Source organism: Gouania willdenowi, chromosome 10, assembly GCF_900634775.1.
Source record: "Gouania willdenowi chromosome 10, fGouWil2.1, whole genome shotgun sequence".
In the NCBI taxonomy this organism is placed as follows: Eukaryota; Metazoa; Chordata; class Actinopteri; order Blenniiformes; family Gobiesocidae; genus Gouania; species Gouania willdenowi.
The window spans coordinates 31,123,016-31,140,624 of record NC_041053.1 but is presented as its reverse complement, the minus strand read 5'-3'; the positions used below and the strand labels follow the sequence as shown (position 1 = coordinate 31,140,624).

Here is a 17,609-nt window from a genome sequence, read left to right as displayed (position 1 = left end):
AGCAAGCAGCACTGGTCTCCTGCTCAATGGTTATCATGGGGTCAGTGCCCCCCGTTTGAGCCAAGTGTCTGAACCTGCATGTAATCTGAATACCCCAGTTAAATTTACTAAACTTTCAACGTGCGAGCTGCTTTGAGCGTAACTGTGCTTGGCATGAGGCACAATACAATTCAAAAAACAAGCAGGAAAAATAGTTTCTTAGCTTAGGTGTTGTTTATTTCAGGCATTTCTTTAAAGTAGATTTCAAAAAAGATTTTTGTCACAACTAGTTTTTGTCAAATGAACCTCAAACAAAAAAGAGTGAAATTACCAACTTGAATAAAAACAAACCTAAAGTACTGGCTCTTTGCTAATCCTGCCTCTTTCAAGGAATTCCTTGGTGCTAAAGCTATTAAGAATCCAAGATTTATATGATTGATTAAACCATAAAAGGCATAAAAGGAGAGAAATTAATTAGTACATTTTGGGCTGATTTGAGTTAAAAAAAAAAAAAAGAAAGTAGAAGAAGAAGAAGCAAAAAAGTATTTAATTTCCTCATATCATAATATAATAGAATAGAATCCTTTTGTTATCACTGCACTAAATACAATGAAATTGCACTTGCGTCTCCCAACAACACTCAAGTACACTTTAAAGATTCAAGCCAAACAGACAGTTATCATAAAAAAACAACATAAAAGTCTGTCAGAATGAAAAGTTAATCTGCATAAAAGTTCATTCGTATATAAATGCATGGTATAAAATATTAGACAAGAGACAAATTAAAAAGAGACACTATTTCATTTTCCATTATATTAGTAGTGATGCTGGCATCTATGGTGTGTGTTTATTGTTTAGAGAGTGGATGGCTTTTGGGAAGAAACTGTTCATGAGTCTGGTGGTACCTGATATACAGTACGTGGTATTATAGAAAAGTAATTGTGATTTAACAGTATTGTTATTTTTACACATTGTTGCAGGTCTGTCCTCTATACGCATATGTTGGCTTCCCAAAGCAGTGACAGGCAAAGTAATTATTACTGGTAATAAAGTAAAAATAAACCAGTTATTTAGTTATTATGTAAGTAAGTCAGCATAATACATGGTATTTATCGAGCACCTTTCACTGATGGGAATCATAAAGCTCTTTGTAGTAAATCAAGAAAGGACATATATTCCAATTCAAAGGAATAAGTAGTGAAAAATATACTGAGCTAAACGCCTGCCAAAGTAAAAAAAAACACAAAAAAATAAAAAGACTTTACAGTTAAAGGTGCAGTATGTAGAATTTTCAATTTTTAAAAATGTCTTTAATACCTAAAATAAAAAAAACTTGAGTGTTAAGAAACATTGCCTTAGCTGTCATGCCATATGTGATTTCGTTTGAGACTACATACAGTAGTTTTTTTATACATTGATAAATATTGCCGGCCCGGCCAATCTATAGTATCTATTTAAGCCTATTTACAGCAGAGCAGTCCCTGAAAGAGGCCATCTCTGGTAACAAACATCCATCAAACAGATAAACGGTGCACTACCCGTGAGGTTTACAACTAACAAACAACTGCTTCATCATCTTCACACATCAACGTATCACACATCTAAAGCTGACGAAATACATCGGCCCACATGCGGGGTGTAGCAGAGAATTGAGTCACCTGTATTTTTAGTGGTCAGAACCGGATATAGTGGAAGTGTCGGTTTTACTCTGGTGGTGGCAAAAATTGTTTGCAAATCTCACATATTGGACCTTTAAAACAATTACACACAAGTCAAAAAAGAAACTAACAACAAAAAATTATAAATCCAGAAAATACATGACAATCATAAGTTAAAAGCTAGTTTAAAAAGGTGAGTTTTGATAACTGATTTGAAAGTTAAAGGTAAACAATGTATGTATTAAATGAAAACAAGGTAATTTATTGAAATTTAGTTTAGATTTAGGTAATTTAGTTCGGCAGCTACTGCCCTGAATCGTCTGTCACCTGTATAACTACATGTCTTTGTGGAAGTACCAACAGTATTTGTCTTCGATCACTAGCGTGTGGGTGCACCTCTACAATGTCGGTGGTGTAAGGGGTGAACTGAGTTATAAAAATGGCACAAATTCTGTGTTAAGCTGACCAGAACACACAGAAATACGGAAATCTTAATGGTCTCTTTATGCTCAAGTCCTAGTGTAACCAAATATGAATTCACACCACCCAAGGACTAAAGGTAAGGACTAAAATTTCCAATTTAAAATAAAATGCAGAAAGGTGAAAAGGGTAACTATGAAATTGTACTCTTTTTAAACTTTTTAAAATGCATTTCCCTTCCTCATAAGTACAAAAGAACCTAGTGCATAACTCAGTATTCAACAGAACACGTGGTTTAAAATTCTTTAAATTCCAAAGTAAAGATACTCAGTTCAAGGATTTTCTTTGCAGTTGTATTTTAGGGAACCTTGTAACTCCTTTAAAACCATAGAAAAAATGACTAAATTGATTGTGGGAGAAAAAAGCTGGTCAGTTGGATTTCTTTAAAACACACGGAAACACAGTGATTACAAACTATCGACACCTCAAATCATTTATAAGAACACATCCATACAGCACATGCTGTGTAGCCCACTTGTGTCAAACTCAAGGCCCAGGGGCCAAATCCTACTGTTTAGAGCAAGGGTGTCAAACTCATTTTAGTTCAGGGGCCGAATACGGAACAGTTCATCTTAAGTGGGCCGCAGATTTTAGGTGGGAAAATTTGTAATTGAATCATTATTGTGCTCGAGTTTGCACTTCCACGTATAAATAAATGATCAAATATGTATGGCACTGATAATATTAAATCAATAATGGACAGATATTAGTTCCTGCAGGATGTTCACTTTCAATTTTTTTTGATTTTGTGGCCAATTTTTAGGTAATTTGGGGGAAATTCTGTTAAATAATTTGAATAAAGTTGCAGGATTTTGGAGAAAAAAAAGACTTCTTTTAACAATTTCAGATTTAAAATGACTTCCATCATGTGATATTAGTATATCTATACATGTAACATCTACAACTGAATTACTGATAATAATTTACACAATGATTCATGGTTTTTCTGACTTTTTTATTTCTGCTGTGGGCCAACTTGGATGCTCTAAAGGGCCAGATTTGGCCCCCGGGCCTTGAGTTTGACACGTGTGGTTTAGAGCATCCAATTTGGGCCTCAGAATAAAGTGAAAATGACAGAGTAAACATGAATCAATGTGTTGTACTTATCTCATCACCTCAAAATACACAAATTCAGTGAGACTCCACAATATTTTAATCTCAAATTGTTAAAGGGAGTCTCTATTTTTTTGAAAATTCTACAGATTTCCTCAAATTATTCCACAAAATGTATCCAAGATTCATCAAAAAAAAAAAAAAAATCAAAGAAATTTAAAGTAAAAATGCTACAGCGACTGATTTCTGATATTTATTGCTTGGCTAATGTCGGTGCGTTACACACTTTCTATATTATTTATACATGACAGTGCAAACAAGAGAACGTTCATGTTGAAATTATTAATTTTCCCACCTAAAATATGCAGCCCCCTTATGGTCAAACTGCTCCGAATTTGGCCCTCGAACTAAAATGAGTTTGATGTTGAAAAAAAATCAAAAGATTCAAAGTGTTTATTATCATGTACACAGTAAGGAAACATGTTTCCTTGTACAATGAAATTCTTACTTTGCTGTCCACGCTGGATGCCTCAAAGAAAAACAAACACATTTGAAACAAAGAACAAAACAAAACAAAGAAAGGAAAAGTATAATAACAATTATCATAATAATTTAAAAAGTAATAAAAAAATCTATATGTACAACTTAGAAAAGATAGAAAAATCAAATGTGAAGTGAATTGGTAAAAATGGTGATAAGTGTTACAGTATTACCCTCATCTTGAAACAGAATGAAAAACGCTCAGAATATTAGGTAAAGAAATGCGTACGGTATATGTAATTGTCTTTACACTTGGTGGAAATTAAAGTAAAACTAGTTTCCATGCTTGTGTCAGTTTTAAACATTGTCCCACATTTACGATAAAACACAAATGCATTTTGGGACTCGTAATTCTAATACGTGAGGTATTTTCATATGAGTATATATTGAAGTCTTTGTCTAAATTTCAGAAGCTTTGGTTGCCTCACAAAGCCTGTTCTTCAGTAAATGATAGCTAGTGCTCAGGCACTTTTTGTGCTCGGCAGACCCACCTCCATGAGGTCCGCGTGTCTCTGTGATTCTCTGCATAGAGCAGTTGGCATGTTGACAATGATGGGCCTGCAGCTTCTATTTATGTATCTCTCTTTGTCAACCTTTCACACCGAGAATGAAATGCTATATATTTACGTAAATTAGAGTGAGCTTCGGAACAGCTTCACATTCACCACATTCACACAATGTGAAGTGAATGAGTTGGTGAGGTTTTCTAGGGAAGGCTCTGACTTCAATTGAATATCATTTGTTAACTAGTCAAAATTCCTTGTTTCAGTATGAATTCAAATATGAAATGTTTATAGCATATTTTACAACTATTACACAATAAACATCATCCACATCTACATAGATTTCAAATTCAATTTATTGCTGATGTTACAACAAGTCGTCTCAGCAACTTGTTTTCCATTTCCATGCATTGTTTTCCAAAGCACTTTTTGTATCAAGTGTCTATTAGTGTGGCACGCTCAACTAAATTGACATATTTCGATGCTGCTGACGGACTGAATGTGGCAGCTTGAGCTCCGTCAGGAATGTGGATTGATGGCTTTGTGCTACACTGACAGCTGCTGGTAGGCTGATGTGTACCTGCACCGAAGCAGCAATACCAACCGTGCCAACGCAGACGAGCGCTGACACGCGGTGGTGGTGGGGTGGACAGGTTAGCGCTCACAGTTTGCATAGTGTCTCCACAGCCGACATGGCAAACAATATTACCAGGGGAGATATAGCTTGTAGAGACGTGAAGGTCAGAAACGGGAGTAGATGAAAGAAACATTTCAGGGAGAAATTCTCACTCTTCTGCAGCTTAGCGAGAGGGTGAAGCCGAAATTAGAGAGCCAGCGCTGACCTTCATGTTTGGTAACGAATGAAAGACAGACCTTTTCCACAATGTAACCATGACATATGGTACGATGCCTCTGCCTTTGTTTTGTGTTTTTAACAAAATGACATCGAAAGCCGTGCACATCTGGTTGTATTTTTGGAATAAATTGATTCTGGATAAGCCTATACCAAGTCATAACATGGAACATTCTGGATTTTTATTTTCTGGATAAGGCTATAGTGAGGCATAAAAAGGAACATTCTGATTTTATTTCTAGATATGACTTTTAGTAAAGCATAAAATGGAACATTATGGATTTTCTTTTGTAGATAAGGCCATAGAAAGGCATAAAATGGAACATTCTGGATTTTTATTTTGTCGATAAGGCCATAGTAAGGTATAAAAATGGAACATTCTGGATTTTTCTGTTCTAGATAAGCTTATAGTAAGGCATAAAAATGGAACATTCAGGATTTTTTATTTTCTAGATCAGAATCAGAATCAGAAATGTTTTATTTGCCATGTACAGTTTTGAGGACAGTACAAGGAATTTGACTTGGTGGTTGGTGCACAAAACAAGCAACAAAAAGAAACAAAAGAAATAAAAACAACACAACAAAGAACAACCCAGCAACAATAATAATAATAATAATGATAAATATAAAGGATGAGGGATAAGGCTACAGTAGGCTACAGTAGGGTACGACAGACCTTTTCCACAATGTAACAATGACGTATGGTACCAAGCCTCTGCTTTTGCTTTGTGTTTCCAACAAAACAACGTCAAAAGCCCTTTACATCTGGTTGTATTTTTGGACTTTTGATTTAAAGATTAAGAATAAATGGAATAAGAATATTCAACGTCTGCAGACAAAAATCCCAGCAGAGCCCTTTGGACCTTTTCCTTCTTTCACATTTGAGTCATCTCCATTGAAGGCACACAGAGTACAAGGCAAGCTCTGAAATTCCCAGTGAGTTCCATCATTACCTTGAACGACAGGAACAAGGGCACAAGGATTATCTGCTGTCATACACCTATTCTAATAACTAACAGCATATTATATTTTGCTGTATCTTCTGTCAGAATCACAATCTGCCTCGAGGCGACGACGACGGAAAGATTCTAGATAGCTGCATGTCAGCCCAGGACTATTAGATCAAGCAGAACGACAAAAACAAAGAGGATGAAACATCGTCATAAACAAATGATGCACACGGGATAGAAAGTGGGGTTTTGCAGGCAATAAATAACTAAGTGGTATAATAAAAGTAATCTGATGTAAGAATTGTCTTTTGAAATAAAATTGTTAATGAAAACAAATCTCATCAGCAAATTTTTGTTTTGTTTCAGCAAAATTTGATTAAAGTTTGAAAAATAGAAGTCTTTAAAGATTACACACAATGGCCAATAGGTATTTATTTTCTGTCATAGCTTTTAAATGTCAAAGAAATTAAACATGCTACTAATAATTCCACTATCACAGACAACTGGCAGTCCGGGGGCCACATATGGCCCTCAGTCTAAATTTTTTGCGGTCCCCTAAAGCATATACATAAAAATTGTAATTCACGAAGTTTTAAAGTCCAACATAAAACACACAATAACTCCCAAAACACACAAATTGACAGCAAAATGCACAAAGTACACAAAAACGCACAAAATGACTCATCAAACAGAAAATGGCAACAAAGACACAGCAACCACCTAAACCAACAAAACGACTACAAAAACATCAACAAATTACAGGATAGCTCCAAAGACACACAAGCAATTAACAAAAATACACAAAACGACAGCAAAATACATAAAACAACAACAAAAACACACACATAATGACAAACAACCAAAAGAGACAAAACCCTTTTTCTCCCTGTGTTAAGGCTCCGATTGGTAATTATTCTAGGCCATGGCTATGGATACGTTAAACGTATCAATAGACTGCCACTCTATGCATCTCTGGTTTATCATATTTTATTGTAATCTGTGTTATCTATGTGTATATCTCTTTCTTTCCAATTTACCTATTTCTCCTCTACTTTTCAGCCCCACACTGCTTTGGTAATTGTTCTTTTTTTCTTTTGCGACATCAATTCAGGCACAGTTGGATCTCATTAATTTGTGGGTGCTTCAAGAGTCTGATCATTTCCCCTCCCACTTCTGGTCTTCACTAGTCACTTTACAGTCAATCAAACCTAATTACGTTCACTACAAAGACCATCAAATTCCTATTGTCAAACCCATTGAGCATCCCTTGACAGCATCTCCGTACACTGATACAAACAGCCCACATGGGGTTTCTGAGATGTTATCTTGTGGATTCCTAAACCCTGTACGTTCTGTCTTAATGTGCAGTTGGTTTAGAATAAAAGAGCTGCTGTTAGTAGGATGAATGAAGGCCAGAGCACGCATGATTCCTCTCCATATTATGAAATTACTTGATCACCTGAATGTTTGAATATTATGGACATTAAATATTTATGTATACATAAACGTAGAAAAGGCGTGGTCAGGTACTTTTACCTCTCATTCAAAAACCCACTGATATATTGTAACACGTTAGCATGATTACACCAAAAAAAAAGTGTTGTTAAAATCACAGACAATATGTAGTTTTAATCCTAGTGCTTTTCAACAAACTACAGCATGAGAAAAAGGGTCACCTAACTATTGGCAGCTACCTCACTTCACCCTGTAACTCACTTTCTAACGCTCCAAGAAGTTCTTTGATGTTCAGTGATGCCAGCTCTCTTGTTGCTTATGCCATTAAGTATATGTCATGTAATAGGATTTCAGTCTGAAGTAGCAAAAAGCAATAATTCATAGTACTGTATATAAAATCGGTAACTGAAAGATTTAAAGACATTTGACCCCTCGAGGATGACTTTAAGTATGAAGAACATCAATTGAAATTTTAGTTGTACAATATTTTTCATTTGTTCAACATAAACGCATTTATAAAGTCAGGTTTAACATAATTTACAGTAGTTTTAACTACATGTTAACACATTAACACTCAGATTTCTCTAAAATGATCGTCTTTCCTCCATCCTAGCATACTGCAGCCCAGTCTCATGAAGTTCGTGACAGTGACATGAAATTGACTTTGATTGAATTTTTCATGCGTGGCAATACGATTTCCTCCTATGTTATGTGCTGCGGGCCACAATATTTATTTGTGCCATGACACCTTTTTCTGTATGTGCTGGACTTCACAAAGTAATATGGTGCTGGCTAATGGGGATTTTCAGGTCATGCATTTTAATTGGAGTTAACACCCTAAACATACCTTAACCCAAACCCTGAATGAAGTGTTGTAATAAGTCACAATCGCACAAAATGACTTCCAATCAAAACACATTGAGTTTGCATGACGGCGTATTATGGCCACATCAAAAAGAATAAAATGGAAATACAAACAGGATCTTGTCGGTAACTCAAGCGTCAGGTGGAGAATGTGCAGCATTTAGTGAGATTATCCGTCTCTTTAAGTCACTCTGCAGACAGACGTTTGTGTTTGTTCCGACTAAAGAACTAGACTGACTTGGAGCAAATAGCCTCTTTTTTGGAGGTGTTAGTTGCATTCATTCAACAGGGAATTCTGAGCGCTGTACCATTACAAGTCTCTTTTCTCAAAATAGTATGACTTTAATCTTGAAATATTACGATTTTAATTTAAGAAAATTTTATCCAATAAAATTACACCTTTATTCTCAAAATATGACTACTTTTATCTTGTAGTGCTCAGATGTCTTTTTATTTTAATGTGACCCTAATACGTCATTGTAAGTTGAAAAGTTGTGCCGCACTGCACGACATTAATGCAGTGGTCAAAGTGAAAAGTGAAACTTATTTTGGTGACAGTGTCATGTTTCCCATGGTTATAAGTGTGTTGTGGTTAGATATAACTGTTGCTATGTTATGGGTAAAAAGGGAGAGTTATGAGTTAAAGCACAGCAGTGATAGGCATCCACAGCGCTGCTGGCACCCTGACTTGACTCCCCCATGTGGCTAAGGGTGTTAAGTCAACATCTGTTTGTGCAGGGTTGGAGCATTCTCTTGTGTGTCTGTGGTGGTATTGGGCAAACAAGCTAAGAGCGATGCAGGGATGGTAAAGCAAAGGAGGGGGTGGGGCTGGGGTTTCACAGGCGGTAAGAATAAATGATAGTAGAGTAAAGCCAATCCAGTAACGGTAAAGTTACATGTCTCTTTTTTCCCCTCTCCTCCCTTCTCACTGCCTCTCCTCCCTACTGTTTTTCATCTGGGGCCTGGCAGCATCCATCCAGATGGAGGGTTTATTTTTGTTTTTGTTTGTTTACTTATTCATGCATCCAGCTATTCAGGGCATCACTGGGGCTTTCGTTCCACCACAGAATGCAAATCGCCACAGCAGCTAATTCACTTTCATCTCTCCCTTGCTGACAACCAACTTTTTTATCATGTTTCCTGCAGTCCCTTACATTCACGACAATCCAGTTCTTTGGGTGCAGAGGATCGGGTCAACATTACCTACACGGGCTTCTCTTTAAAAGTCATTGCTAATTCATGGACGTCAAACAAAAGACATCTTTAATCTGAACCAACCTTTTCCATCTTCAACACAAAGCCCCCTTTCTCCGTATAACTTTCCCTTACTTACTATGACTGACCCTGGCGCCACTCAGGCTCTGACAGCAAGACTTAAGTAGGTCCACTGCATTTCCTGCCGGAGTGGAGTGTTGTGGGAACCTCCCTAATAGAGTTAGTGGAAGACGTGAGTGGGTTTGCTCGTCAAACTATTACAGTAAAACAATCCAAATTAATCAGCTGTCACATTTGTCTTTTTTATTAGCCACATTACCTTTCCATGCTCTATTTTTGAACTCCAGTGGACATTAACCAAAAGTACACAGTGCAGCTTTTCCTCAAGCTTTATGAGGTTATCATGAAGGAGCCTTTTTCCCTAGGTTAGACAGCGATAGGATGGTGGAAGTGAGTAGAGACAAAGATCTTAGGAGGAAGAAGTTTATAGTTAGCCATTTTTCCCACTGTAGCTGATGCATGTTCATGTGGATTTGTTTTTTTTTTTGTATTTTGATTGCGCTTTGAGATGACTATTGTTGTAATTTGCACTATATAAATAAAGTTGAATTGAATTTAATTGTAAATTAGTCCTCTGCTAAAGTTGTGATTGATATTATAATCTACCTTTGACCATTCATGATGAGGAGTCAATTAATACAAATAGATCTTTTGGGGGGATTTTGAACCTTAAATTATCGTAGGGATATTGGGGCCTTCATGGTTTAACTCATATATTTTGACTTTTGTATAAAGCGTTGTAAATATTTTAATGATTTGAATGCATTGTTGTTGCATGCAGTTGGTGTCACTGAATTATCTAAAAATAACGTAAAATGTGCTTTGAGGGGGAGGAATTAACTCAGTTCATTCCAACTTTATTTGTATTATATACAACAAGTCATTGCATGGTAACCTGGCAAGAGCCAGATTGATGTGTAGCCCCTCCCTCTAACTCGAGTTCTCCACATCAATCTGGGTCTGTGTCTGGCGAACCCTTTCGGAACCAGGGATGGACATGATCAGAATGCTTGAATCTGATTGGGTGAAGCGCGTGTCCATCATGATTTGTTTTAGCCAATCACACGGTAAAAAAAGATGATGTCATTATCGGCATGTGCCGCAGAGACGCTGCTACATCAACAAGCCAAGCTCGTTCCTCTCCACGCACCTGCGCATGCGCCAGTTTTGCTTTGGCACTTCTGCCTTTGTCACACCCGAATATCCCGCCCTAAACCAAAACACTGCCTCATGATTGGTCCGAATCGGTTCGGTTAGGTTTCGATAGACAAAGGCGGGAACAGTACAAGATGGATTCTGGTGTTTGTGAACACCAGGAGAATCCATCTTGCAGACAAGGTTAATCTCACGGTACTTCATCAGCAAATATAGAGGTATGATTTAAGGAAATAACCCACCACATCCACATGAGCAAGCATTAGGGATGATGTAGAGGAGAAAAAACTGACTTCTAAAAGGAAGAAACCTTCAACAGAACAGAACTCAACTCAGAGGTAGTAGCCATCTACAAGACTGGTAGAGTTAGTGGACCAGTAAGAATTGTACTAGGTGGTAGTGTCTGTCTTTGTGGCTAAGTTGAGTCCATCCAAGACAGGGTTATAGTGAGAATAAGAGAGGAAAAGGATGAAAGGATGAGGTAGAAAAGCAGTGGCACACCTCCTCTTGCTATGTTCTATACGGCAAAGGATTCACATTCAGTTTCTGTGGGGAAATAAATGGGCTCACATAAGTTTATCTATAACCAAAAAAATATTATCATTCTTCTTCTTATTCTCTCTTTTCTCGCTCAACAGGCAGTCATGAAAGGTGACTAGAGGTTGTCCTAAAATAGTGTAGCATCTTGCAGTTTTCACTTAGAACACAACTTGGTAGATCTATGGTGCAAGCACATTTTTGTGCTGTGTCAAACTAGAAGTGTGCCAAATCACAACTTCCTTTTATTTTATTTTTTTGTACACCACCCACATATGCACAAATCTATTCTGTTGCTTTTATAGTGGAAACACATCACAGTATTACACTAAAAAGAATCCAAAATATTTAGCGTCCACTTTTATCTGTGTTTAAACTAAAACCCATTACAAGCAACACAGTGCAGCTTCTCTTAAAGGTTAAAGGTATTGTGGAGGATGTTATTTGGGCTTCAAATTCCGGTTGGATCATCAAGACTATTGGTCCTCCTAATTGTCAATCATTCTGGTGATATGTTTGCGTAAGGCCGTCGTACGTGCTCGTCCTTAGCTAGTTATCGCTTGCTGCGCATGTGCACTTTCAAGTGTTTATTTCTCGTGAGCTACGGTTTCAGCCATTCATTAAAGCTCACCGTTCTCACCGGGGTAGTGCAAATCTTCTTTTAGAAAGTAAGCTTGTATGAGCGATGCTGACACCAACTTGTAAACAGACTCGTGCATGCTCTCTCGCACACGTTTAACAGGCGTTCCTTCTTGGGAGCAGGTAGAGTGTTGCGCATGTGCATTTTTTTAAAAAGAGCAGAGCGCGTTTTTTTTCTAAACTTTGGGAAAATATCCTCCATACTTTTAATAATAGGTGAAAAACAGCACTAAAAATTAGGTAATTAGTACAATTGATTGTGTACATGTTCACACCTTACCTTACTTTTAGGAAGCCAGCCATAACAGCGGCATTTCTTTTTTACTCAGCTGAAGTGCAGGATGTAATATCTATCTCCAACACGCTGGGTCTTGTCTGCTGCATCAGATTAGAAACTCTATAATACTGTATATGTATGTATTTATGTAATCATTTACATCATTATAGCGTTATTTCAAAGGTTATTTTGCATTAAAATAACACTTTACTTATTACTTTTTTATGAATCCATGATTGAACTTTATTCTCAAATGTATAGAAATATTAAAAAAGAAAAGGAAATTAAAACAAATTATACACAAGTTCAAAAAAGGAGTTGAGTGTAGTATACACTTTTTTATCCTTACCCTTTTTTTTAACTCTTCAGTTTACCTTATTTTATATGCTTGCTAATATTACATATACACAAGCATCCAGGAAAATGATCATATACTGTAATTATCAAACGCAACTATAAGGTAACATTTTTGAATTATTTGATCTCTGTCCCTCCTCACACTATCAGTTATGACATTTCCTCTTTAACGTACCTGTATATGTTTTTGTACTTCTTTTTCAACATGTTTATGTTTCTACTTACTCAATCTCCAAACTGTTCCATAGACATGCTTTTCGTTGTTGTTTGTACTTTGTGCTTTTTAAAATTGTGATTGGTCTGAATCTGAATCTGTTATTATTACATTTTGTATAGCCCATTCTTTTTGGTAAGACTTTTTTGATAATTTTCTTTCTTTCTTTTTTCAATATATTTAGCAATTAAAAAATAGAATACATTTCAAAGCAGGAATTTCTAAACGGCCTTTGACGTATAATTTAGAAATATCACATTCTTCGACGATGCTTTGGCTTTTTGAAAGACCCAGGCTTGGGTTGTGTGTAAGCTGATGTTGTCATGAACATAAAAGGTCACCTGGCTGACATGAGTTGGGATTCAATCTATCTTCATTTTCTTGTTTACACAGTCCATTTGTCTTGGGACCCTTGTTTGTTAAAAGTGTACTTAATTTACGAGCACAGAAACCCACACTAAACATCTCGATCAGTCGATTGGCACCATTACTCTTGTAGAAGCAAATACAAAACACAGATTTGTATCATTCTAAATGTGTAGTTAAGGGTGCGAGCGCCTGCTCAGATACTGTAGTGTATGTGTTTAGGAAATAATTGAGTGTCACATGGCTCAGGTTGTGAATAGTTGTTATTTGTATCCTTGTTCTAATAACATGCTAACATTTTATTTTTTCACCCAATTATTTTTTACTAAATGATCAGTTTCCAGACAGAGAAACTCTTTTTGAAGTGTTTTTAAAAAGTAAAAACTATTCTGTTATGGAAAGTTTTTCCACCATTTCCAGAGAGAGCCCATCGCTCTTGTTATCCCCTCTAATTACAAAATGTGATAGCACTTCCTCTAAATATATGGCAGACTGACCCAATCCCCAGGGCTTACAGTGATATTTAACACAACTTCTGGGTGAAAATACCACCAAATATCCCAAGTAAATGATCTGAGGACGTGGGATTTAAAGGTAGACGGGGATCATAGTTAAAATATGCAATAGGCATTTCTCAGAGGGATGAAGATTTTGACAAAATTCTTTTTATCTACTCTTTACTATTTAAGAAAAAAAACCCTAAAAGTGCAAGAACAAAATAAGGATTTGCACCTCCACTAGTTTTAATAAGCTCATTAAAGGACCCCGGGGCTGTCTGTTGAGGTGCCCACCAAGGTGTTTCATCACTAGAAGAGTTTGTCAATGTCTCGGGTCTTAGCTCTTCTTAACCTATTTCAAAAGCAATTTCCTGAGTGCAGAGAGGATCTTTTCTCTTGAGAAAGATCTTTTGGCATAAAAGGTGAGCTGTTCTGTAATTCTCCACTAAGCAATGCCCCACTGCTGATAATGAGAAGCAGGATAATTTATGCCTGGGGTTTCACAACTCAGAGAAAGATGAACAAACTTCCTCAATAAGGCAAAAATACTCAACAAATATTAAGAATTAAATTTTAGAATAACTCAGAGTGTCTGACTAACTTCCTACCTTGTTTTTGGTAAAAATGTACACATATGTAAACATCCTTTTGAGTGTTTTACTTTCTGAATACTATGTTTGCAAATCTTTGGGCTAGACAAAGGCCTGTTTGACTTTCAGCGGTAACACATGGTCGAGTAATTGAGCACTGCAAAGCGCCTGGGGAGCGTGCGTTCTCTTTCAGCCCTTTTGGTTCTTTGTGTATGCAGTCCTCCCCCTGAACTTCAGTCTACTAGGGATCCCAAGTGCTGGCCATTACAAATGATAAATTGTACTAGCGTTCAGCGAGAAGTAGGACAAATTGATCAAAGTGTCAGGTGCCCCTTGTGATGTTCTGGTCTCCAAGAAGACAGCAGTAAAGAAGGAGCTGTCCAAAAGTTTCTTGTACCCACAGCGGTTATAGATAAATGTTGACATGTTAGCCAACACGTTCCATTGCCTGTCAGACTCTAAACGCAGCCTTGCTTATACCTACTGTACATAAGGTAAAGTATCTAAAGATCATGGGAGTTGGTGTATTTGCAAGATGTAAGTTGTTCACCATGTTGTTTCCCTGGTCCGAAGGAGATGAAACCCATGCTCCTGCGTTTAAACCTTGTGAGCGCGCTATCAAAGGTGTAGTGCTGCAATTTCAGATAAGCACTACTTGGCTTGGCTTTTGGTTTTGTCCTGATAAAGCTGGTCTAATTAAGGTTGATTTAATCGGGTTTGCTTTTAAGCACAGCACACTGCTGGAACAGATACTTTGATTTCAAAGTAGCTCTTGGGAGGGACTTGAGGAAGAAAGCGAAGAAATTAGATAAAGAGTGAAATTAGTGAGTACGATTGAAGGGTTGCTTTTTAAAATTTGCATAAGACATGTTTCTATTCTTGGATTTGCTGTCTTCTTTTACATGTGTGAATGATTGCAGGTTGAGTAAAAACACATATGCAGACCTGACTTTCTTTGTTAAAATACCAACATGTCCTTTCTTTAAATTAATCTGATGCCAGTCTGTGTCAACACCTTTTGTTCTTAGATTGAATTTTCCTAACCATTGTGTCTCTTGGAGGGCAAACAAGTAACAAAAGATTGATCACTGCTATGCTTTGGAAACTGCTGAAAGTAGCAGTTATCTCTGGATGTTTTTAAATGTTTCTGAGTGTAAGCACAGTGCAGAAACAAGATGAGTTGATGGTAAATACTGGAAAAAGAGCAAGTTCAATCACATACACAAAGTAATAGATGGCCATGTCTCCAACTTCACAATAAGTCGCCCTTATGACCCTTTTTTTAAAAGTAATGTTGGTTCTGGATCAGAATGATCCAAGGTGGTGCCTCCCTGACTTATTAGCTTTAGTGTAAAGATAGATGACCCAGATATGGATTTTAAACCCTGTTACCAATAAATTACATGCTGCCTGAGCAAAGTGTGACAAAAACTAGCAAATGCTGTTGGCCTTAAAGCACTTTCAGCATCCTGCACCTGTCTTACACTTTGCTCACCGCCTCCACTTCTCCATTTTCATATATCCATGTGACAGCTGGAATTGTGGGCAAGGAGAATGTTTTCCGAATGCCAGTTTTGTCGTCATTGACTGAACAATAACAGACCGCCATGGTATTGAGCGACTCCACACTAAATCTTTGTAAAGCGCATTTAGCTCCTTTGCGTTAGCCACAGAAAGAACGTCTGTCAATGGCCATCTCTGGAGGTCTTCATCCTGAGGCTCCACTAAACTCTACAATAAACTCTCAAGTGTATTTTCGTCTTCTAAGAAAAAAAAGAGAGAAAGCCTTTAAGTTTGGAAATTCAAGCTATCTTTATTCCACCTGTTGTTCGTTGGAAACTAAACTGATCCTGACTCTTGATTCTTGAACTTAGTTTTTACTTCACAATGTCATTTTTTTAAAAAGGAAAGTTTTGACTTTTTTGAAAGAGTCCTAGAAAAATGCAGTTATTTTTGATGTATATGGCTTTTGTAAACATTTTTGCTTTCTTTTCACTTGCAGAGGGAGATGAAACTGGTGTGATGGACAGCCTAATGGAAGCTCTGCAGTCCGGAGCAGCCTTCCGCGATCGGAGAAAACGAACACCACGCAATGGTAATTCTCATTTCAATTGTAACAGATACATCTGTACAAACATACATTTACATACATGAATAATACATGACATCAATATTAACCATCTATTTATTTAAAAAAAAATGTTTTAAACATTATTTTTTTATTTTTTTTTACCTGTTAAGTACGTACCATACACCTACCATATACCTGAAGTTGATTTAGTCAAAATGTTTGACACATTGTAATCTCCCATAATAGAGGTTAACTGTGTAAGTTTGGTTCAATTTTTATGCTTGAACCAAACTTTCCTCATTTTGTGTCCAAGTTGCACTTTTTCAGTCACTTTTCATAATTTCACACATTAAATGACGTTTTTTTTTTTTTTAACCACATGAATAATCTCAAATGGCTTTCACCCATTCACACTCACAATAATGAGACAGTTCTGCTGCATCAGGAGCAACATATACTGTAGATCACTGCCTTGCTCAAGGCCTGGGATTTTACCGCCAGGCTCAAACACTGCCTCTGCCTCAATCAACACAAGTGTAATAATATTACTTGTCAGTGGCTCTCAAATATTGTGTATTGGAATCTCCTTTTGCAGATAAACAATTAAAGAGACACATGAAAACACCATCATTTTTTAGGTTTTGTTGAAGTATTTGTTTGTAGAAGGAGGTGTAGACACCACTAACACTCTCTGTTAGTATACTTAATTAAATATGTTGTGCATATGTTTACAGATTTTTATTATGTTAAATTTGTGTTATTCTCAAACAGTCCTGAGATATTACATGTTAAATTCATTAAATTGTTATTATTATTATTATTATTATTATTATTATTATTGTTATTGTTATTATTATTATTATTATTATTATTATTATTATTATTATTTATTTATTTATTTATTTTTACATTTTAACTTTGTCATTTTTTACTGGGATGCATTTTTATTATTATCTAACAACTAATGCTGCTCATCAACAAATACAACCATATCCATTCTTTACATGCACTGCTTTCATTTCATTCTTCTTGGTTTGTGTTTACTGTGTTCCTGTGTGCATTCTAAGGTTGGTAAACCAAAGGATTTTGTCTTCACACTGGGAGTGGTTCTGCTGATGTTCAACATGCCTCACCTTTTACACATTTTTCTCTTTCCCTCTTTCTTCTCTATTGTTTCCCTCTTTCTTTTATCAACAACACTGTTACAGGTGATCAAAGTCCTACCAGTCCAGCCTCTCGGTGGCCGGGTGCTAACTATGGTAACAGAACACTAGGTGTGTGTATTTACCTATACTT

At 36.5% G+C, this 17,609-nt stretch overlaps 1 protein-coding gene across 6 annotated transcripts in view; it reads left to right on the top strand.

Annotated features, from left to right (window-relative positions):
• diaph2 (diaphanous-related formin 2) overlaps positions 1–17,609 on the top strand; it is a 464,914-nt gene that overhangs the window by 393,890 nt on the left and 53,415 nt on the right. For 4 of the 6 annotated variants that reach the window (XM_028459306.1, XM_028459309.1, XM_028459308.1 and 1 more), the window contains 2 exons: positions 16,245–16,337; positions 17,522–17,587. In XM_028459306.1, coding sequence (XP_028315107.1) covers positions 16,245–16,337; positions 17,522–17,587 — 159 coding nt within the window. The remainder of the gene's footprint in view (positions 1–16,244; positions 16,338–17,521; positions 17,588–17,609) is intronic. The other 2 variants (XM_028459307.1, XM_028459310.1) reach the window with 2 other exon arrangements.